This window comes from Mercenaria mercenaria, chromosome 13 (genome assembly GCF_021730395.1).
Source record: "Mercenaria mercenaria strain notata chromosome 13, MADL_Memer_1, whole genome shotgun sequence".
NCBI lineage: Eukaryota > Metazoa > Mollusca > Bivalvia > Venerida > Veneridae > Mercenaria > Mercenaria mercenaria.
The window spans coordinates 12,710,448-12,735,156 of record NC_069373.1 but is presented as its reverse complement, the minus strand read 5'-3'; the positions used below and the strand labels follow the sequence as shown (position 1 = coordinate 12,735,156).

The following is a 24,709-nucleotide window of genomic DNA, read 5'->3' as shown; positions in this document are numbered from 1 at the left end:
AAAAAAATGTCGATGGGAGATGCACTCATTCTATGATCTTATCTAATTTTCCTGTTTTAAAAAGAAACATATGTGCGAAAAATGTTGTTGTAAATTCATCGCGAAAACATGTTACACAGTAAACAACAACACATTCACTTTTGGTTTTGTAAATGTTAGTAACCTGATACAACTTCAGCACAGAGGATTGTACATATGAGACTTTAAACCAGGAAAAACAGATTAAGTTTATATAATGTTTAAAAAATGAAAAGTTTTAAAATTAGAATCTACACACTGTTTTCACAAATGTCCCAGAAAACTGAAAAGTCACACAAATTAGCTATATATCCAATTAAAATGTAACTGGCCCGGTACCCACCCTTATCTTTTAGACTTCAACTGTGTAAATGACCTGCATGGATGACACACACATTTTTTATTACACTGGCTAATGTTCTACATTTTTGTATTATTTGACTTGAGATCTGGTAAAATTTGTCGTAATAGGAGAGATTGCCCTGACGTCGCGCATCAACACCTGTTTATCTGGTAGCGGGCAAAACAAAATATTTTTATATCGTTTGTGTATGGGATCAGAATTTTTAATAACTTTTTTGTTCATTTATGGATTTTAAAAATTCAAAAAGTTTTGAAATGCTTGCGATTTTCATATTTTCTTATTCAAATATCTTTTGAAAATGAATTACCATTTTAAATGACATATGATTTTAATGGCGGCATAGCGATGCTCCAAACTTTTAGAAAAAACACTGTAACTTGTGTAAGTTAAGCGTTCATAATTAATCCATTTTATGTCGAAATAATGAATAAAAGTTATCAATAAATTGCTTGTTTTATATACTTTCCATTGATAAAAAAATTATTGATATTATTTATGTTTTAAGAAAATTTAAGCAGTTAGAAAAACATCACTGTTAACAAAAACATGGTCGCTCGGCGTCTGCCCACACGATCTTGGTCTTATTAGTTCTAAAAATAGAATATACAACAGATTTGTGTACAAACACGATCTCTCCTATAACCAATCATTCTAATTTATGTCATCTTGTGCATGGTTGGTCAGTTGCACTTAGGAAAGTTATGAAGATTTGTTTTGAGTTGTCTAGATGCTATAGCTGCGACCAATGAAATAATTGTTACGTATACCGTTCATCTGTATTGTTGCGGTACTTGACATTCGACGTAACGACATTAAACAAAAAACAACACAACAGTGTGTTTCTTGTGTTTACCACAATATTTCATGTCATATTCATCAATAACTGTGTGAAAATGAATAAGATATCATTCAAGAAACATCCATGTGTACTACGAACAACAATAGTCAGCCATTGTCATCGTGTGACGTCACAGCACTAATGTCGCGGTATAGGTAAAAAATTGTGGCAGTCAACTATCATAGGTTAAAAAACACTAAATATTATTCAAACATTGAAAAGCTATCTAAGTCAATCTAACGGGAACACTCAAAAGTCAATAAATGCCAATTTAAACATTTTATATTAACTGTTTACATTGGTACTATCGAAAATATTCTCTGGACAGTGGACACACCAGATATTTTTCAAGTAAATCACAAGGTCTCTGGTGTGGTCGTAATGTAGCAGAGCCTAAGAATTGTACTATTTCTGGATATTTTCTGTCTGATAGCTATCAAAGATGTTTTAATTCACTGCTCAGTAACATGGGTATATTTTGAGCAGATGGTCGCGGGGCCCCCATCCCCTCCTCCCTCTTAAAATCCGGCGAGTTAAGACGTTTTGATGTTTTACTTAATACTGATATTTCATTCATTTTAGCGTAGTTTGGGAATGTTATGTAAAATTTGGTGTCCTCTAACCGGTAGGGGTGCGTATCGGTCAAAATGATCGATACGATATTTGTATCGATACAAAATGATCGATATTCGATATATCATATGATATTTTCAAACAGAATAATAAAAGAGTACAAGACCATTATAGTAATGCAATATGAACTTTATTACTCACTTCTAAGGTCGGTCTATTCTGAGTCAAAATCACAGGACTTGGATACATTTTTCTTTAGTAAACAGAGGCAAGCATATTAGAATTGTTGTTTTACCTTTTTTTAATTAACTATTTTGAAGAAATAACTAACAGCTGATTCAATATTTCAGAATGGTATCTTTCAAAATGACATGAGCTTCTCAATTCAAATGATAACAAAAGGTGTGATAGTCTTTTTGTTATGATCAAATAGCCAGCAATTAGCTGTCACCTCTGTCAATTTTGTTGTTCACAGTTTGATCTCGGTTAAAAAGAATACTCAGTCTTTAATTAGTATCATAAATTTTGTGATTTATTAATATTTCTTTAATCAAAATACTTTCAAATTTGTATGAAATTAATTTTGTTTGAAAGAAAATTAAACCATTCGATCTTTTACGGAACGTAACGGCAATCTTATATTTTAGCGGTGACAGTTAGCGCGGAGAGTAGTTTCCCTTTACCAAAATGGCGACCATCGGAAACAAACTTGTTTCGAAGTTGAAAAATCATCTATACTTGTGTATAATCTGCGCGCCCACGATTCGGGGTGGTCCCGGGGGTCAAAAAACTGCGCATTATACATAGGTATCTGCGGTAATGAGGCCATTTACCATGTAGTTAGCTTTTGATCGATATTTTGATCGATACAGGAACATTCGATCCGATGTATCGATCGAACCCTGAATACTGGTATTCGATACATATCGAGAACCGGTACGCACCCCTACTAACCGGCACTTAATTTGCATAATTAATGAGGACAAATGCTGATCAGCTGGTAGACGAACTTGTAAACATTGCAAACATTTGCTTAATTCATGGCTTTTTTTGATTTTTGCAATAGATATGTGAAAAATACGATTTTAATAAATATTGACAGATATTTAGCAATGTAACTGCAGGTAAGAACATTTTTCGCTTGCATGCGTAAAATAGGTCACAAACTTGACATGTAAACACCATGTAGGTGGCGCAACTCAAATACCGCGAAATAAGTGATGACGCGAGATTAGTGATGTCGAGTATATATTTACGCGTAAAATGTGCATAAATGTGAAAATGACAACTTGTTCGGTGGTTCCTTCTCTTGCTGCACAAGCATCGAGTTCCCTCACTTTCTGCCTGGTATGTAGGATTCATGTACAATTGTTAATTAATTTGTAAATTAATGGGATAAGACACAGGTTGAAATATTAAATGTAATGTCTACTTTGGAATTTGTTGATTTACTTCAAGTATAAGTCTGATCCTTAGTCCCTGAGTTAGATGTGAACCCTGTACTCATGTTTTCTGCCTCCAACTGAATTTGTCCCCTAAACCCCAGCTTAGGAAGGCGGTGCCCGTTACAAAACCAAAATTCTGTATTTTACACTTGTTAACATTGTTTTCGGCAATGTTTTGTTTATGTTGTCTGTTATAAATAGGCCTGGTTCGGATGAACGATGATCCCGCAATGCCCTGCTTCCCTTTTATTCCCGCCTTGGTACCATGATTTCCGAAACGGACTGGATAAGATCACCGGTGGCAGTAATGTACCTAGGATACAGTATGGGTCCATGAGCCATACACGCTTAAATATATTACAATTATAATGTTTTCTTGGGGAAAAAATGCCAAGAAGTCATTTTGAAAATTTTTTGCCCCTGTGACAATGAGCCATTAGAAAGGTGTTTATGAGCATTTTGACATGTACATTGCTTCCAGGTCTGTATTTTTTTTTCAAAACAATATTTCTTTATCAATTCAGACTGGCTGTCTTTTGGGCAAGTGAAAAGTTCAAAACTCTTTCAGAAAAATCTTACTTCAAAGCCCAGTTGCAGACTGTTTACGGAATGCTTATATAAATCGAGTACCATCCATGATTAGTCAAAATGACGCATCCAATGATTCGCACGTTCGTAGAATTGTTGAGGTTGTGAGATGTTTCCACTGTTTATACTTTAAGGACCAATCAAACAAGCGCTTACTAAGTAAAATATAGTTTGACAGCAGTTTCTCATGATTCCATGTTACAATAATAATGAAAGTAAGTTTTTTATGCCCCCGGCATCTACTGATGCGGGAGGCATATAGTACTAACAAGAAAATCTAACACTAGTAAGCAAAGTTACAGTCCAAGCTAATATTCTCAGGCTTCAACTTAGTTATGTCCCAAGCTCAACTCAAACCACACATAAACTGACAGGCCCCTAGAAAAATCCTATTACTTAGAAAAGCTAAATGAGATGGCTTTGGACACTTCATTAATAGGTCCAAGGTCAACATACTCAGAGGTGCAGACACTGCAGAGGTGATGTCAGTAAATGACCTCTTGACCAGTTGAACACTCCTAATCCAGGAAGGTATCTGTATTGATACTCGAAATTATCTCACTAATGAGCAAAAATTATCGAGGGTGTGTGTGCGCACTTGATGTTAGATGTTAATCGCGCGATCTATAGTCCAAGAGAAAGGTTTGAATGTATCGTTTTTGGTACAAGTTACAACTGAGTCCGGTAATGAGTTCTAATCGCGGATGGTTTGAGGCACAAATGTGTTTTTATATATGTCTGTATTACTTGTCACTTGTTTGATTGATTTACAGTTTGGTCTTCGTTGTCGCCATGGTATATCCAAATTTGTGACAATCAGAAAACTCCAGGCACTAAAAACATTTTCCCCTAGATCATCCAAGACAATAAGTTTATTAGAAGGTTTCCTAGATTCTAGGTCTCCTCAAACACAATATCAAAACATCACATGTATGGACTTTCAAGGACAAATGACTGTCTTACAAAACACTAGTATGACTAAAACTGGAATATGCCTGGTCTGTGGCAGTTAAAAGTGGCATGGCTGACTGCCCACTGTGTTTCCTAGTAAAAATTCCTACCAGAAATAACACTAGTATAAACAAGTTAACAATCCCATATTTCTTATTGATCAAAGTACATGTAAATAACTTTGAAGCAAAGATTGTGTTATAACCTTTTCATAATTACAGATGTCTGGGCGAAGTGATGACCACCGCCCAATGCGGTCTGGCAGTGATACAGGCAGAAGCTCAAGAGGAGGGAGAGATGCCCCTCAAGGGAGACCTGGGGCTCGTGGGGCAGGGAAAAGCTACAGGTTCATTTGTTTCTTGTATTGCAAGCTTTTGAGTAGCTGTAAATGTTTATCAGAAAGTGTTTGGAGAATGCCCTGCTAATTTGCTAATTGTATTAATATTCTGTTTTCGTTATTTTCAAGTGAGGGTTTTAGCAAAACATTTACTGTTGACTATGAACATAAACTGTATGGATTTCCTTATGCAATGGTTTGTTAATGAAGGTAGGATATATTTAAGTATTTTGAACAAAGGAGAACATACTAGTTGTATTGAAAAATGAGTTTTCTGATTAGCCGTCACTTTAACTCCCATTTAAAGGTTCTGATAGAGTAATTTTACTAGGAATTTAAGTTTACGAAAAAGGTTTTTAAGACTTGGGTACATGGCATTAAAAGTTTGACACATGGTTACAGGTACATTTTTACCTTTTAGCCTTTTTAGTCACTGCCATTGAATTATGTTGCATTTCTTAGTGAAATGAGGTACCAGGCAGGACGTGGAGGTGGACGAGGAAGTAGAGGTGGTGATAGATCAGATGTCTCCCGCGGGGCAGACAGGTCGGATACTTCACGAGGAGGTGACAGGGCAGATACATCACGAGGAAGTGACAGGTCAGATAACCGAGAGAAGACAGGAAAACATGGAACTGGACATGGAGACAGTAATGTTGGGAAGTCCACAGCATCTAAAAGGTTTTATTATATTAAAGATAAATATACTCTAATCAAGTGGATTTTTCATGTTAATTTGGGAGGCGTTTTTTTTCTTTCCCATTTTATTGGAGAAAACATGAAAGTTTTCACAACATGTCAAAAAATGCTTCATGATGATACTGATATCTTTGTATAGTATTTTTTTATTAGCTCGACTATTCATAGAATAGTAGAGCTATTGGACTCGCCCATGCATCGGCGTCCGCATCGACGTCCGCGTCCCGATTTGGTTAAGTTTTTGTATGTAAGCTGGTATCTCAGCAACCACTTGTTGGAATGGATTGAAACTTCACACACTTATTCACTGTGATAAACTGACCTACATTGCACAGGTTCCATAACTCTATTTTGCTTTTTTACAAAATTATGTCCCTTTTTCGACTTAGAAATTTTTGGTTTAGGTTTTGTATGTAAGCTGGTATCTCAGTAACCACTTGTGGGAATGGATTGAAACTTCACACACTTATTTACTGTGATAAACTGACTTACATTGCATAGGTTCCATAACTCTATTTTGCTTTTTTACAAAATTATGCCCCTTTTTCGACTTAGAACTTTTTGGTTAAGGTTTTGTATGTAAGCTGGTATCTCAGTACTCTCTAATTGGAATGGATTGAAACTTCACACACTTATTTACTATCATGATCTGACATGCGCAAAGCAGGTCCCATAACTTTATTTTGCTTTTTTTCAAAATTATGCCCCTTTTTCGACTTAGAAACTTTTGGTTAAGGTTTTGTATGTAAGCTGGTATCTCAGTAACCACTTGTGGGAATGGATTGAAACTTCACACACTTATTTACTGTGATAAACTGACTTACATAGCACAGGTTCCATAACTCTATTTTGCTTTTTTACAAAATTATGCCCCTTTTTCGACTTAGAATTTTTTGGTTAAGGTTTTGTATGTAAGCTGGTATCTCAGTACTCTCTAATTGGAATGGATTGTAACTTCACACACTTATTTACTGTCATGATCTGACATGCACAAAGCAGGTCCCATAACTTTATTTTGCTTTTTTACAAAATTATGCCCCTTTTTCAACATAGAAATTTTTGGTTAAGTTTTTGTATGTTAGCTGGTATCTCAGTATCCACGAATGGGAAAGGATTGAAATTTCACACGCTTGTTCACTGTCATGATATGACATGCAATGCAAAGGGTCAATAACTCAACTTCGCATTTTACTAAGTTATGCCCATTTTTCAACTTAGGAGTTTTTGGTTAAATTCCTATATGTAAGCTGGTATCTCAGTACCCACTAATGGGAATGGATTGAAACTTCACACACTTGTCCACTGTCATGAGCTGATAAGCACTATGTAGGTTCCATAACCCTATTTTGCTTTTTTACTAAATTATGTCCCTTTTTCGACTTCCTTATTCATTCAGTCGACAAGGCTGTTGAATAGTCGAGCGTTGTTGTCCTCCGACAGCTCTTGTTGTATTATGTAACTAGGTATTTGTACTCGCCTTCCCTTATATTCATACATAGCCTAGTTTTTTAGCTCACCTGTCACAGTGACAAGGTGAACTTTTGTGATCACCCTTTGTCTGTTGTCAGTCCGTCCGTCCGTGCGTCCGTCCGTCCGTCAACAATTTCTTGTCTGCACGATAGTGGTTTCATTTATGATTTTATTTTAACCAAACTTGCACACAACTTGTATCACCACAAGATCTCAGTTCCTTTCTTGAACTGGCCAGATCCCATTATGGGTTCCAGAGTAATGGCCCGTGAAAGGGCCAAAATTAGCTATTTTGACCTTGTCTGCACAATAGCAGCTTGATTTATGATTTGATTTTTACCAAACTGGCACACAACTTGTATCACCATAAGATCTTGGTTCCTTTCTTGAACTGGCCAGATTCCATTATGGGTTCCAGAGTTATGGCCCCTGAAAGGGCCAGAATTAGCTATTTTGACCTTGTCTGCACAATACATTGTAGCAGCTTCATTTATGATTTGATTTTAACCAAACTTGCACACAACTTGTATCACCACAAGATCTTGGTTCGCTTATTGAACTGGCCAGATTCCATTTTGGGTTCCAGAGTTATGGCCCCTGAAAGGGCCAGAATTAGCTATTTTGACCTTGTCTGCACAATAGCAGCTTCATTTAGGATTTGAATTTAATCGAACTTGCACAAAACTTGTGTCACCGTAAGATCTTGATTCCTTAGTTGAATCGGCCAGATCCCATAATGGGTTCCAGAGTTATGGCCCCTGAAAGGGCCAAAATTAGCTATTTTGACCTTGTCTGCACAATAGCAGCTTCATTTATGATTCGATTTTAACCAAACTTGCACACAATTTGTATCACCACAAGATCTTGGTTCCTTTCTTGAACTGGCCAGATTTTGTCATGGGTTCCAGAGTTATGGCCCCTTAAAGGTCCAGAATAGGCTATTTTGGCTTTTGCAGCCATATAGAGACTTCATTTATGGTTTTATTTGATACAAACTTCCAAAATAACTTCAACAACAATAATTCATGGATTTCATGACAAATCAGATCCAAGCGTAGGTTCAGAGTTATTTTATATCTGATCACCTCCCCTGATTGTAATCAAAATGGATTTATATCAGTAAGTACTTGTAGGACTTATTTGAAATTTCATTATTGTCATTAGTTGGACTGAGCCAATCAGGGTAGATAACTATGGACTGATTTTATGTCAAATTACCTCCCTTTATTTCAAATTAAAATAGGTATATCTCCGTAACTAATGAAGATACTGATCTGAAATTTCATTTATGTCAACAGATTTATTTGGCAGATCCTTCTTTTGTTCACTTACAATAATTTTTTTTTTAATTACTTTCCTTTTACGTTACTATAAATAGCTTATATTTAGTAACTTTTTTATTATTGGCCGTAGGGAAAAACCGAGACCACTTTCCTGTGGTACAGCATGGCTGGTACCTCCAATTTTTAGGTGTATTTTGACATAATCTGTACCTTGTAAGAATTTTTTTTTCTTTTTGGTTAAATTTCTTCCCTTGGTTGTTACTGTCCTTTGGACTTAGATATTTTTTCTGAGGACCTTCTTGTCCTCAAGTGCAATGATAACAGGTGAGCGATATAGGGCCATCATGGCCCTCTTGTTTATGTTTAGTCTACAGCAGTCAAACATCACAAGGTGATGGTGATTATATGATCCCTATTATTTACTACCAGTAGGTCAAAGGTCAAGGTCATATTGACCTCAATAAAATTGAAAATAGTTTCTACTTAATAACTAAGGACTGCTTGTCCTTCTGCTTTTCAACATCAGAATTATTTCCTGTGATTAGCAAATAACATTTAATGTTTCTGCAGCCAATAGGTCAGAAGTCAAGGCCACAGTAACCTTAAAATGAAAACAGTTTCCTATCAATATCTGGAGCACAGTTGGGCTTAAGGCTGTCAATTTTCATAGGATGATTTCTTGTGGTTAGGAAATTACCCTTTTTAACCAGGTTTTCAACGAAAACCTGAGTTATTAGATTGGGGTAGATGTCGGTCGGTCGGGCGGGCGGCGGTGGCGGCGGCAGCGGCGGCGTCAAACTGGTGTTTCCGGTCAATAACTTTTGTTTCGGTAAAGATATTTGAATAAAACTTGGTATGTATGTAGCTTATATCAAGACAAAGGCTGGGATTGATTTTGGGGTTTCTGGGGTCAAGGTCAAGGTCACTGTGACTTAAAATAGAAAAAGGGTTTCCGGTCAATAACTTTTGTTTCGGTAAAGATATTTGAATAAAACTTGGTACGTATGTAGCTTATATCAAGACAAAGGCTGGGATTGATTTTGGGGTTTCTGGGGTCAAGGTCAAGGTCACTGTTACTTAAAATAGAAAAAGGGTTTCCGGTCAATAACTTTTGTTTCGGTAAAGATATTTGAATAAAACTTGGTATGTATGTAGCTTATATCAAGACAAAGGCTGGGATTGATTTTGGGGTTTCTGGGGTCAAGGTCAAGGTCACTGTTACTTAAAATAGAAAAAGGGTTTCCGGTCAATAACTTTTGTTTCGGTAAAGATATTTGAATAAAACTTGTTATGTATATAGCTTATATCAAGACAAAGGCTGGGATTGATTTTGGGGTTTCTGGGGTCAAGGTCAAGGTCACTGTTACTTAAAATAGAAAAAGGGTTTCCGGTCAATAACTTAACTTAGGAATGAGCTATCATGATGAAACTTGGTGTATAGAAAACTTATATAAAGTTGTAGCTTGGGATTGATTTTGGGGTTTCTGGGATCAAGGTCAAGGTCATTGTTACTAAAAATAGGGTTAGGGTTAGGTTAGGGTTAGCATATCTTCTACATGCATGGAGGGATTTTGATGAAAGTTGGCACAATTGTTCACCATCATGAGACGGAGTGTCATGCGCAAGAACCAGGTCCCTAGGTCTAAGGTCAAGGTCACACTTAGAGGTCAAAGGATACAAGAATGAAAAGTTTGTCCGGAGCATATCTTCTTCATGCATAGAGGGATTTTGATGTAACTTGGCACAATTATACACCATCATGAGACGAAGTGTCTTGCGCAGTTCCATTCTTTAGAATTACTTCCCTTTGTTGTTACTATAAATAGCTTATATTGTAACTTTTTCATTACTAGACGTAGGGAAAAATCGAGACCACTTTTCTGTAGTACAACATGCATGTTACATCCAATTTTGAGGTGTATTTTGACCAATCTCTACCTGGTAAGGATTTCTGTGTGGACTTACAATTTTTTTTTTTGTATTTTTTTTTTTTTTTTTTTTTTTTTTTTTAAGATTAACTTCCCTTAGTTGTTACTATAAATAACTTATATTGTAACTTTTTTATAATTGACCGTAGACCACTTTTCTGTGGTACAACGTAGTTGTTACTTTCTAATTTTAGGTGTATTTTAAGGTATCTCTACCTGGTAAGGAGTTTTTTTTGTGGACTTAGAAAAACAAAAGAATTACAATGATTACTAAACAACCACAAAATTAAAATTACATCTGCAAATACAGGTGCTAGAGTAAAGAAATTTGCTGTGACGGGCGTATATTGTGACATTCTGGCACTCTTGTTTATTCTTATGAAAAGTGTTGAAAACCTGGTTTCGTGGCATTGCCGCGTTTCTTGTTGTTTTTGGGATCAATACTTTGAAGTTCTAAGACTTTACCTTGACATTGAAACAGTATCTGATCACTTGCTTGAGAACACCTGAGTCTATGGCCTTTAAACATCACTGGATGTTTGCTTGTTACCAGTAGATGAATTCTGTTGTTTTTTTTTAGGTCAGAGGTCGAAGTCACGGCATACAAAAGTACATACCAAGTTGCTTCTGGCAGCTCTTGTTCCCAGTTTTAAAAGTTCTGGCCCTATCAATAATTAGATGTAAAAGCTCTTTGAATGGAATATAGAAAATAACAAATTATAAGGCATAGTAATTTTGAAGTTAATGATGTCATTGATGTATTACTTCTGACTCTAAACTAGGAGAGCTTGCCTATTGAGCATTATAAGTTCTCAATTTTGATCTGCCAGTAGCTACTTTAAAAACAAGCTATCTACAAGCATTAGTGGCATTCCTTGAAGAAGTAGTGAAGTTAAGGATTTTCAAACAGGAGCTTAAATAAAGCAGTTCTTATTGATTATGCTCATTCATAAATGTTTCCTTAATTTCAGTGATTCAGCTAAGGGAGGACCAGCCCCTCTTCCAAGTGCACCATCAGCTGCTGAACTTGAGGCTAAATGGCAGAAGGAGGAAGAGGAACGATTGAAGCAAGAAAAACAGAAACAGGAAGAAGAGGAGAGGAAGAAAAGAGAGGAAGAAGAAGAAATAAAGGTTTGTTTACATCCGTGCAGGCTGATTTTAGTCTGCACTTGTCGCTAAGGCAGAATAACTTAATGCCAGCAGGCTAAAAGTTAAAGAGGCATGACATAAAAAATGAAATTTCATATCCACGTGTAAAACACTCTAAAAATAGGGTTGTTTATTAAAAAAAAATCATTCTATTCCGCTCAGTGGACACTGCATTTCCCTCAGATAGATAGAAGGAACTCTTCACCTGATTTTTATGCCCCCGAAGGGAGGCATATAGTTTTTGAACCGTCTGTCAGTCTGTCCGCAATTTTCGTGTCTGGTCCATATCTTTGTCATCCATGGATGGATTTTCAAATATAACTTGGCATGAATGTGTACCACAGTAAGACGACATGTCGCGCGCAACACCCAGGTCCGTAGCTCAAAGGTCAAGGTCACACTTAGACGTTATAGGTCATTTTTCATGATAGTGCATTGATGGGCGTGTCCGGTCCATATCTTTGTCATCCTTGGATGGATTTTCAAGTAACTAAGCATAAATGTGTGTCACAGTAAGACGACGTGTCGCGCGCAAGACCCAGGTCTGTAGCTCAAAGGTCAAGGTCACACTTAGACGTTAAAGGTCATATTTCATGATAGTGCATTGATGGGCGTGTCCATATCTTTGTCATTCATGCATGGATTTTAAAATTATTGGGCATGAATGTGTACCACAGTAAGACGACGTGTCGCGCGCAAGACCCAGGTCCCTAGCTCAAAAGTCAAGGTCACACTTAGACGTTAAAGGTCATATTTCATGATAGTGCAATGATAGGCATGTCCGGTCCATATCTTTGTCATTCATGCATGGATTTTAAAATAACTACGCATGAATGTGTGGCACAGTAAGACGGCGTGTCGCGCGCAAGACCCAGATCCGTAGGTCAAAGGTCCTAAACTCTAACATCGGCCATAACTATTCATTCAAAGTGCCATCGGGGGCATGTGTCATCTTATGGAGACAGCTCTTGTTTTTTATGCCCCCGTCCTGTTCGTCTGTCCGTCCGTCCGTACAAGGTTAACCAAATGGGACCGTTTCGTCTAGCATCAATACCCCTTTCTAGAATGACTTGATACTAATGCAGATGTTACCTGTGACCATTCCTCATCTTCAGACATCACCTGACCTCAGTTTGACCTTGACCTCATTTTGGACTTAGGTTGCTTTATATGGGCCATCTCTTGGTTAACCAAATGGGACCGTTTCGTCTAGCATCAATACCGCTTACAAGAATGAATTGATACTAATACAGATGTAACCTGTGACCATTCCTCATCTTCAAACATCACCTGACCTCAGTTTGACCTTGACCTCATTTTGGACTTAGGTTGCTTTGTATCGACAAGGATGCCACCAGAGGCATCAAGTGTTTATTGAACGCAGCTCCTTGTTTGCTTGGTGAATGAATGGGGTTTATGATGTAAATAACAGTACAACACCACAATCCACAGGTGTTGCAATTTTGTTCTGTATACTTTGTTTTATTTGTAGTTAAAAGTTTCTGGACTGTCTCATGTCATGAGATATAAAATAGCAAGATAATATTGACTTGCAAAGGCACTGACTTCCAGATGGAACTAGAACAAATAAAAAGAATTTTTTTAGATATCAGGAAATCATTGCTACATTTCTTATTTACTGACAGATTATATATTATGGAAAGTTCAAACACATGAGGTTATTTGTTTTTACTAATTATTCCATTCAAAATTTAAGAAGCATTTGTAACGGGGTACTGGAGGTAAACTGCCTTAATTTTAAAGCTTTACATTTATCAGTAGAGTACAAATTCCTCCATGGTGTATTGGTCAAGAAGTTAGGAAAGTTTTTGTTGCCAAGGTTGCTTTGTTTCCATTCCCAACACGGACAGTTTTTGTTTTCCTTATTTCGCGTCTTTGAGATAGTTAAGAAACAAAAATTCATGTTCTACTAATCATCATATGACCAAACTTCAGTTTTAGAGAAAGATCATTTTTAGCCAAATGATGGGGTCCAGTCCCTTTAAAGGCACTGACCACTAGATAATACAACAAAAAAGACATTTTAAGACATCAATAATTTATTGCTATATTTCTTAAGAAGGCCTTGAAACTTAGCTGCTGACGTGTTATAAGTTATGGAAACACATACGAATTAGTTGTTTTTACTAAATTTTCCATTCAAAATTGAGATGCGTTTGTAATGTGGTACCGGTAGTTATCTACCTTAATTATAAAGCTTTATATTTAACGATAGTTAACAAAATATTCCTCCATGGTGTATTTGTTAAGACCGCAGGAAAATTGTTACTGCTGCTTCGACCCAGGTTTTGACTCCCAACTCTGGCTTTTTATGCCCCCGAAGGGAGGCATATTATTTTTCAACTCTCCGTCCGTTCGTTCGTTTGTCGCAACGTTAACTTTTTGCATGAAGGCACTTTACTCGCGAACCACGGCACCCAGGACCTTCAAACTTCACATGCTGATAGTACTTATTGAGTACACGACCCCTACTGACTTTGGGGTCACCAGGTCAAAGGTCAAGGTGCTGTGGGGGGCATTTGTCACCATTAGTGACAGCTCTTGTTTTGCTTCTTTTTTTCTTTTTTTGCATTTTTAAGATACTTAAGAAACAAAAACTCACGTTATAATGTACATAATAAGACCAAACTTCAGTTTTAAAGAAAGATTATTATTTAGCCAAAATCTGGCAGTCAGTGCCTTTAGTTTCACAGTTTCTTTATCATTCAACACATTATTGTTTTGTACGTGGAATAAACTTTTTCACAGAGAAAAGAGGAAGAGGAAAGACAGAAAGAGGAAGAAAAGAAGAGAAGGGAAGCAGAAGATAAGGTAAAATTTTACCAAATTAAGATAAACCTTTGGTCTACAGCATATTTATTTTTGTCCATTTGAGCAATTGGTGTTTTTCGGGTTTAGTAGCCAGTTGGTCATCTTGAAAGCTGAAGAGCTAATTTGGGTATATACTTAAAAATGCTTCCCATATACTTTTTATTATTAAATTAAATATGTTTTTAGCTTGACTATTCAAAGAATAGTCTAGTTATTCTACTCACCCTGGTGTCGGTATCACACCTTGGTTAAGGTTTTGCATGCAAGTACATATGGCTATCATTTAAAGGCATATAGCTTTGAAACTTATTTTTTCTTTTTCTAGGTCAATTACCAACCTCACTGGGTCAAGACGTATTTTGACCAAATTATGCCCCCTTTCGGACTTAGAAAATCCTTGTTAAAGTTTTAAATGCAAGTTACTATCTCCAAAACTAATGTAGATATTGAATTGAAACTTAACATGTGTCTTCCGGGTGTGTACCATGCTGATATTATTTTAGTCACATACAATGCACATGAATATAAAAAAATGAAATTAAACATGTCAGTTTAACAGTTGTATTTTCATAAGTCTGAATAGTTAGCTGCTGTTTGTCAAATTTATGTTTAACTTACTACTTTTTAGCTCACCTGTCACAAAGTGACAAGGTGAGCTTTTGTGATCGCGCGTCGTCCGTCGTGCGTCCGTGCGTGCGTCCGTAAACTTTTGCTTGTGACCACTCTAGAGGTCACATTTTTCATGGGATCTTTATGAAAATTGGTCAGAATGTTCACCTTGATGATATCTAGGTCAAGTTCGAAACTGGGTCATGTGCCATCAAAAACTAGGTCAGTAGGTCTAAAAATAGAAAAACCTTGTGACCTCTCTAGAGGCCATATATTTCACAAGATCTTCATGAAAATTGGTCAGAATGTTCACCTTGATGATATCTATGTCAAGTTCGAAACTGGGTCATGTGGGGTCAAAAACTAGGTCAGTAGGTCTAAAAATAGAAAAACCTTGTGACCTCTCTAGAGGCCATATTTTTCATGAGATCTTCATGAATATTGGTCAGAATGTTCACCTTGATGATATCTAGGTCAAGTTCGAAACTGGGTCACGTGGGGTCAAAAACTAGGTCAGTAGGTCTAAAAATAGAAAAACCTTGTGACCTCTCTAGAGGCCATATTTTTCATGAGATCTTCATGAATATTGGTCAGAATGTTCACCTTGATGATATCTAGGTCAAGTTTGAAACTGGGTCACGTGGGGTCAAAAACTAGGTCATTAGGTCTAAAAATAGAAAAACCTTGTGACCTCTCTAGAGGCCATATTTCTCAATGGATCTTCATGAAAATTGGTGAGACTGTTCACCTTGTGATATCTAGGTCAAGTTCGAAACTGGGTCACGTGGGGTCAAAAACTAGGTCAGTAGGTCTAAAAATAGAAAACCTTGTGACCTCTCTAGAGGCCTATTTTTCATGGATCTTCATGAATATTGGTCGAATGTTTACCTTGATGATATCTAGGTCAAGTTTGATACGGGTCATGTGGGATCAAAAACTAGGTCAGTAGGTCTAAAAATAGAAAAACCTTGTGACCTCTCTAGAGGCCATATTTCTCAATGGATCTTCATGAAAATTGGTCAGAATGTTCACCTTGATGATATCTAGGTCAAGTTCGAAACTGGGTCACGTGCGGTCAAAAACTAGGTCAGTAGGTCTAAAAATAGAAAAACCTTGTGACCTCTCTAGAGGCCATATTTTTCAATGGATCTTCATGAAAATTGGTCAGAATGTTAACCTTGATGATATCTAGATCAAGTTCGAAACTGGGTCACGTGGGGTTAAAAACTAGGTCAGTAGATCTAAAAATAGAAAAACCTTGTGACCTCTCTAGAGGCCATATTTTTCATGAGATCTTCATGAATATTGGTCAGAAGGTTCATCTTGATGATATCTAGGTCAGGTTTGAAACTGGGTCACGTGGGGTCAAAAACTAGGTCATTAGGTCTAAAAATAGAAAAACCTTGTGACCTCTCTAGAGGCCATATTTCTCTATGGATCTTCATGAAAATTGGTGAGACTGTTCAGCTTGATGATATCTAGGTCAGGTTCGTAACTGGGTCATTTGCCGTCAAAAACTAGGTCAGTAGGTCGAAAAATAGAAAAACCTTGTGACCTCTCTAGAGGCCATATTTTTCACGAGATCTTCATGAAAATTGGTGAGAATGTTCACCTTGATGATATCTAGGTCAAGTTTAAAAGTGGGTCACGTGCCTTCAAAAACTAGGTCATTAGGTCAAATAATAGAAAAACCTTGTGACCTCTCTAGAGGCCATATTTTTCAATGGATCTTCATGAAAATTGGTCAGAATTTTTTATCTTGATGATATCTATGTCACATGTGCTGAAAAACTAGGTCACTTTGTCAAATAATAAACTTAACGATGTCATACTCAGTTCAACACTGGGTCATGTGGGGATAGGTGAGCGATTCAGGACCATCATGGTCCTCTTGTTTTGGTTTCCTTAGAAATCTATAGAAGACTTTGCAGCAGAGTGTGCACAAAGAATCAGTGAGAAAATGCAGCTTCGAGAGAAGAACTTAAATGCTGAAGGTATACTATTCTACACTCTTATTGACAATTATCTAGTGTTTTGTAGTTGTAGTTTAGTTTTAATGGTTTCTTTCAAAAGTAGCAAGCCATATGTTTATATTATCCATTTGCCTTTGTATTTTATCCATGTGTCTGTCTTTTCATCATCTTTGTTGGTAGTTCATCAGTATGTTCATATATCTATCCATTAATAGGATGAAATAAGTTCAGTGAAAATATTGGCAAGACATTAAGACATATGGTTGATGATCATTTGTCCGCAGTTGTAGTTTTCATTTGACAAGATTATGTGCTGAATCAATCTGTTTTTAAGTCTGCAAAACAAAGTAGTTGATCAATTAGGAAAATAGATAATGGTCAGAAGAAATGTCTAGTGTAGGATTCAATTTAAGACATTAATAGGAAGTAATATGTATCAAAAGAAAAAATATAGTGTTAAGAAAGCAAATGGGTTCCAGAAATCATGACTGTTTGGCTGAATAAAGTAAGTTGTGAATGACTAATGACTGTAGCTGTCATACAGAATTCTTCCTTTAATGTCGAGAAAAAGTGTAATTATACCATAAGATACATAACACGTGGGCAATGCTAGAGCAACACATGTCTGTTTGTCGGTGCATCCACTCCTCATCTTCTGAAGTGCTGGGAGGATTTTCGTAAAACTAGCATCAGTTATTTACCTAGTCAAGATGATGTGCAGAGCACACAACCCAGGTCCAAGGTGAACATCACACTTTTAGATCAAGTAACTTAACTTTGTGTCCTCCCCATATCTTCTAAACTGCTTGGAAGATTTTCATAAAACTTGCATCAATTGTTAATCTCATCAACATGACATGAATAAAGCATGACCCAGGACACTAAGAAAAAGGTCATGGTCACACTTTTAAGGTAAAAGATGAAATAGCTTAAAGTGTGTTTGTTCCTCATGTTCTGTATTGGTGGTAAGTTTTCATAAGACTAGTGTCATTTATTTGACATTGGCAGAGCAGACAACCTAGCTCAATAGGACCAAGGTCAAGATCACACTTGGAGTTCAAAGGTCAAATAGCTTAACTTATAGTCAGCTCCATATCTTCATAAATGCTTGTAAGATTTTCATAAATCAAGCATCATTTGTAAATCTCACCAAGACAGCATGCAAAGTACACATTCCAAGTCATTTAGTCCAAGGTCAGTGTCACATTCGAAGGTCAAAGGTCATGGTCACAACTTTTTACTTTCTTCTGTATCAAAGCAGTGCTTGGGGGTATTATAATCACTTTTGATAGCTCTAATTTCTTGCAATTTCATTTTCAGAAAACAGACCAGAAGAACGTTTTTTCAGTAAACTGGATTCCAGTCTGAAGAAAAACACAGCTTTTGTAAAGAAATTAGTAAGTTTGGATTTACCTTGTGTCCAAAAAGTAGAATTGTTAAATAATTTGGCAGTTTCTAGTTCTATTTAAGTTCAGGATTATGACTTGGAGGCAGTTAGGACTTACTAGCAGTTATCTGATAGGTGCAGATAAGGGCTTGGTAAGTACCAATATTGGCTTCCTGTTTTGGTAGGAGAAACTCGAGAGCATCTAAGAAATTTCAAGTGCCTAGACTGGGACTCTTCATAAACCTAAAGTTTTGATGGATATATTTCAGTTTGATCGACCCAAGAGGAATTTTTGGTCAATATAGTGATTTGAAACTTAGAAACAAGATACTGGTATTTCGGTCTTACACTGAAATAAACAAATATCCTCTATTTAATAGATTTTAATAAAATATCTTGGTTATGTAAATCGTGTCATGTTATGGCCTTTAATTGACATAGATTTGTCAAATAGTTGAGCAGGTGGTCTGAAGGACACCTGTTGTTGTTGATACTTGCATGCCTTATGTAATAGTGTCCAGTTGTTTGTTTACTGAAAGCATGCCCTTGTATATTTCAGAAACTGCTGACTGAATCTCAGAAGGACAGCCTAACCAAAGAGTTTAATGGTTTAAATCTGACCAAATATGTTGGTGAAGTTGTGAGTATTCTAAAATGAGCTTATTGTAAAACATTTCAAGAATTTAATATTTTTTAATGTCTTTTGTAAACCACTTAAAATGTGTCTATATGCATGAAAAAAAGCAGAATTAATGTGTATAATTTAAGAAAATGTGTTTGTAAACTAAACTCTACTAGAGATATTGGTGTTTTGATATACGTATGTATGGAAAATTAATGCAGTTATATTTGTCAGACATATAAATGTAGGAGTATTTAAAAATTAAAATTTAAGTATCTCACTATACAGGGCCATAACTCTGCAGTTGTTTTTACCTCAAGAAATAGGCTTCACAGGTGTTTTAATACTTTTTATTATAAGCAGTAGCCTCCTGAATATTTGTGCTGTACATATCTCAAAAAAGCATTTGACTCAGGTTCATCAAACTTCACAGGATTTTTATTCAGCATGTGAAGTAACAGACCTAGATTTTTAATTGGAATCACACACAGCCGGACCAGAGTTATGACCCTATACATAGTCAAAAATACGCATGCAGTGACAGAAGTGGGGACACCAGTGTTCTGTGGACACACATCTAGTTTGTACATCTATCTGTCACAAAAGATAGTTCCTATATTATATGTGAAGTCGTGCACCAGGGGTTTTGTAGAGATTTCTGGTGTTTTGTTAGGGATTTCTTTCAGTCAGACAAGAGTTGTAGCCCTTGATTAAGTAAAAAATATGCTGTAAGGGCATAGTTTGTGTCACATGTATCTCAAAGAGTATTTGACTTGGGTAAGAGTCATAAACATTAAGAGATTGTCATATAGCATGTGAAGTTGAAACCTGTTGTTCTGTTTGGGATTTCACTCAGTCATACCAGAGTTATGCACCTTGACTTAGTGAGAAATACACATAAAGTGCTTAAAAGTTTGTATGGCATATATCTTAAAAACATTTCACCTAGAGTCATGAAACCATGTAGGAATATTATTCAGCATGTGAATTTGTGCTTTCGATTTCACTCTGGAAAACCAGAGTTTTTGGCCTTGACTTTGTCAAAATATGCATAAGGGCATAAGGTTTGTCTTCCATGTATCTCAAAATGTACTTGACCTAGAGTCAAGAAAAACAGTCTTTAGTTTAATTGTCTCCCACCACACAGTTGTGTGGGAGACATTGATTTACTCCAGTCTGTGTGTGTCTGTCTGTCACAAACCTTTTCCGCACTGTAAGTCAAACATTTCTCATCCGATCTTCACCAAACTTTCACAAAATGTGTTGACCATAAGACCTCGGCCAAGTTGGATAATTAGCCAAATCAGTCCAGGCTCTTTGGAATTATGGCCCTTCAATGAATTACCGAAATATGCTCAGGTCTTGGGAGCTAAAAGGACCCATATACTACTAATCATTAGACAGTAGTATAGGAGCCCCTTTGGGGCACTTTATGCGCGCCCTAAGTGCAATCTTCACCAAACTTGAACAAAATGTGTTTGACTATAAGACCTCGACCAAGTTTGATAACTTACCAAATCGGTCCAGGCACCTCAGAATTATGGCCCTTGAATTACCGAAATATGCTCGGGTCTTGAGAGCTAAAAGGACCCTTATAATACTAATCATTAGTAGTATAGGAGTCCCTTTGGGGCACTTTATGTGCGCTCTAAGTGCAATCTTCACCAAACTTGAACAAAGTGTGTTTGACTATAAGACCTCGGCCAAGTTCGATATCTAGCCATATCAGCCCAGGCACTTCAGAATTATGGCCCTTGAATTACCAAAAAACACTTAGATTTCTTGCGCATTTTTTACCTCAAACCTGTGCTTATACTACTTTTAAAAGTAGTATAGAGGTCCTTTTTGTGTCCGAAAGCGCATGCACATGTGCTCTAAGTAAACAGTATATAAAGACTGACTTACTATTTAGATGATAAGGCAATTGTGGGAAACATGCGCTTTTCTCAAAAGCATCTCTAATTTCAATTTATTTGACTTACAGGCAGCATCAATTACAGAAGCAAAATTGAAGATGTCTGACATCAGTTGTGCGGTTCATATATGCGGTATCATGCATCAAAGATATGCAGATTTTGCCCCAAGTCTTTTAGAGAACTGGCAGAAATATTTCCCAACGAAAAAAGATGAAAAGGTTTGTAATGAAATGAAGGCAGATATACACAATATCATTGGTATATGCATATGCCTGGACATATTTTATGTGTTTTAGTCAGCTAATGTTAACATGTTTTCTTGTATCCAACACAGTGTAAGCATATTGTTTCTGTTATGTTGAATAAAGCTAATTATTATCGAGACATTATGTTGCAGCTAAAAGCAGTATGGAGTTAATAACCTCAGTTAATTATTGTATTAATTCGAAAAGTAGGCATCTTTATAGACTATTTAGGGGTTGAGTGTTTTACCCAATGTGAGAGGAATGTTGTCCATAACAAAGTAAGAATATTCCATCTATCGCCCCTGCTTCTTGCGTGACATTTATTTACTTACCTTGGTTACAAGTCCAGGATCGTAACAAATAATACTGTTTACAATAATGGTTAACAAAATACAGACATGTGTATGTTGTTTACAGATAAGTAATCCAAGCAAGTATAGAGTAGATCTGAGATTCTTTGCTGAGCTAGTGGCAGTGGGTGTGTTTAAGGATAAGGAGGGGCTTCCATTACTAGCCAATCAGCTAGCCATTCTCATCAACAATGACAAAGAAGAGCATAATAATCTATCAATATTGACAAGTTTCTGCAAACACTGTGGTGATGATTATGCTGGTTTACTGGCGAGGAAGTTTCGGTATGTAGAAAACTTTCTAACGTAATTTCAGTTGTGTTTTTTCTACGTGCTTTAAACTTAATGGAACATGTATACATACCTCAGACGAATTGTAAATTTTATCAGCATAACACCAGATGTTTGCTGTGTAAAGAAAGTAATGAGACAATTAAGTTTTTTATAATTGTCTGTCCTTGTCTGTACACAATTTATCAGTCAATAATTGATGAAAATATTGGTTTGATAAGCTTCTTTCATGTGGAGACTAAACACTTGATTAGTATAGTATGTTTGCCGACTATGAGGGGTATGGACAAACAGACTATAATTATTGTAATGATATTTCTCACATTTTATTGATATACTCTGTTATCCAAGGTGGATTATTAATTTTCTTACTTTGAAATCTGGTATGGGCAATTTTCATTGTTTTGTTAACCTTACCTACATATATCACTTGATTTTTCAACTTTCCTTTTAATATTTATTTTATTTTGTTGGGTTTAACGTTGCACTGAAATAATTATAGGTCATATGGCGACTTTCCAGCTTTGATGGTAGAGGAAGACCCCAGGTGCCCATGCATGCATTCTTTCATCAGGAGCGGGCACCTAGGTAGAACCACTGACCTTCCGTAAACAAACTGGATGGCTTCCTCATACAATTCTATGCCCCAACTTGCAAGTGAGGCTTAAACCCACATAGGTGAGGGGCAAGTGATTTTCATCGACCTTAACCACTCGGCCACAGAGGTTTTTACAAACATAGCAAGAACATTTGAATATTAGAGTCAGATTTTGATTGATCCATCTGTCACATGTTTTCGCGACATCACTTGAGTTCATACAGTGATAATTATAGCAAGTCTTTTCCTCTTAATCTAATTGGCTATGTGAAACAGTAAAAATAAATCTTGTATCTGTTTTGTGGAAAAATAATGACTTTTCTTTAATGTTAAAGTGTGTTTAAATCTGATAGACTTTTATTAGTTAGTTTTCTATGTTTTAAAATAAGCACAACAACTGATACTTAGAGTAGACATTGTGAAAAGTTGTAAAAACTTTAACTTTAGTACATTAGAAAACCGATCCTTCACTCTATTTGGCTGGCTTTGAATCCTTTGCATTTGCATGTGAAGCCTGCATGTGTCAAACAGCGCCACCATGGTTACCGAATTTGCAGTCTACGCTGTGGGAGATAAGCGAGTGATCATGTGCCAGTTAACGACCGTGTTATCTTATATGATCCCTAAATTGCAAAACTTAATGAAACTGTGAAATTTTAAATAAAAAAAGTCGGCGCAAATTAAAAAGTGTCAAAACCGTAGCACCTAGGATATAGTCTTGCACAATTAGCATTCATAATTGAAACAAATATCGAATATTTTTTTCAAAATGAATGTGCATCTGCATCTAAAATTACAAGCAGTTGAACTAATCTAGCAATTAATTTATAATATTTGATAGTCCCAAAGTACTACATGTCAGTAAAAATAAAGGCTAGTGTATAAACATTTCAGAATGGGTTAGAATAAATGCAAATAACAGCTGCAGCATAGTGCGATCTGTCATGTGACGCTATGTCAAACTACTATTTTTAGCTCATCTGATTTTTGGAGAGAAAAAATGAGTTATTGTCGTCACTTGATCGGCATCAGTGTTGCCTGGTTTTAAGTTTTATGTTTAGGTCAGTTTTTCTCCTAAATTATCAAAGCTATTGCTTTAAAACTTGCAACACTTGTTCACCATCATTAGCTCACTCTGTACAGCAAGAAACATAACTCCATCCTGCTTTTTGTAAGAAGTATGGCCCCTTTTGGACTTAGAAAATAGCAGATTTCTTGGTTAAGTTTTGTGTTTTGGTCAACTTTTCTCCTTTACGGTCAAAGCTGTTGCTTTAAAACTTGTAACTCTCATTGCTTTTTGCAAGAATTATGGCCTCTTTTGGACTTAGAAAATCATGGGTAGGTCAATATTTCTGTTATACAGAGACAAATAAATCAGATGAGCATCTGCACCTGCAAGGCGGTGCTCTTGTCAGTATCTACTACTACTTTGACGAGCATGTTGTAAGCAAACCACAGGTAAATGTCTGAAATAGTCGGTTTTGGTTCCGATGCATACCTATGTTTATCATTGATGGAGTATCCATAAACTTAAGCTGCAGGTCAGTACTGCTGCATGCACACAACTACGGACCAGATTAGACGGCTATGGTGTCTTTTCTTGGCAACATCAAATACATTCCGCATTTTTTGTGGTCGCCCTGTGTCTGTCGTCAGTCGTCCGTCCGTAGTCAACAATTTGACTGTTAACACACTAGAGGTCACAATTTTGGCCTAATCTTAATGAAACTTGGTCAGAATGTTACCCTCATAAAAATCTTGGACGAGTTTGATATTGGGTCATCTGGGGTTAAAAACTAGGTCACCAAGTCAAATCAAAGGAAAAGCTTGTTAACACTCTTAGAGGTCACAATTTTGGCCCAATCTTAATGAAACTTGGTCAGAATGTTACACTCAATAAAATCTTAGATGAGTTCAATATTCGGTCATCTGGGGTCAAAAACTAGGTCACCAGATCAAATCAAAGGAAAAGCTTGTTAACACTCTAGAGGTCACAATTTTGGCCCAATCTTAATGAAACTTGGTCAGAATGTTACCCTCAATAAAATCATTGAAAAGTTCGATATTGGGACATCTGGGGTCAAAAACTAGGTCACCAGGTCAAATCAAAGGAAAAACTTGTTAACACTCTAGAGGTCACAGTTTTGGCCCAGTCTTAATGAAACTTGGTCAGAATGTTACCCTCAATAAAATCTTGGATGAATTCGATATTGGGTCATCTGGGGTCAAAAACTAGGTCACCA

The 24,709-nt window shown here is 36.4% G+C and overlaps 1 protein-coding gene across 2 annotated transcripts in view; it reads left to right on the top strand.

The window, feature by feature from the left end:
• Positions 1–24,709, top strand: part of LOC123530514 (regulator of nonsense transcripts 2-like) — a 91,631-nt gene that overhangs the window by 115 nt on the left and 66,807 nt on the right. For both annotated transcript variants that reach the window (XM_053521199.1, XM_053521198.1), the window contains exons 2-10: positions 4,999–5,123; positions 5,577–5,795; positions 11,466–11,625; positions 14,413–14,475; positions 16,994–17,078; positions 18,378–18,454; positions 19,004–19,084; positions 21,051–21,200; positions 21,645–21,862. In XM_053521199.1, the coding sequence (XP_053377174.1) occupies positions 4,999–5,123; positions 5,577–5,795; positions 11,466–11,625; positions 14,413–14,475; positions 16,994–17,078; positions 18,378–18,454; positions 19,004–19,084; positions 21,051–21,200; positions 21,645–21,862 (1,178 nt within the window). The remainder of the gene's footprint in view (positions 1–4,998; positions 5,124–5,576; positions 5,796–11,465; positions 11,626–14,412; positions 14,476–16,993; positions 17,079–18,377; positions 18,455–19,003; positions 19,085–21,050; positions 21,201–21,644; positions 21,863–24,709) is intronic.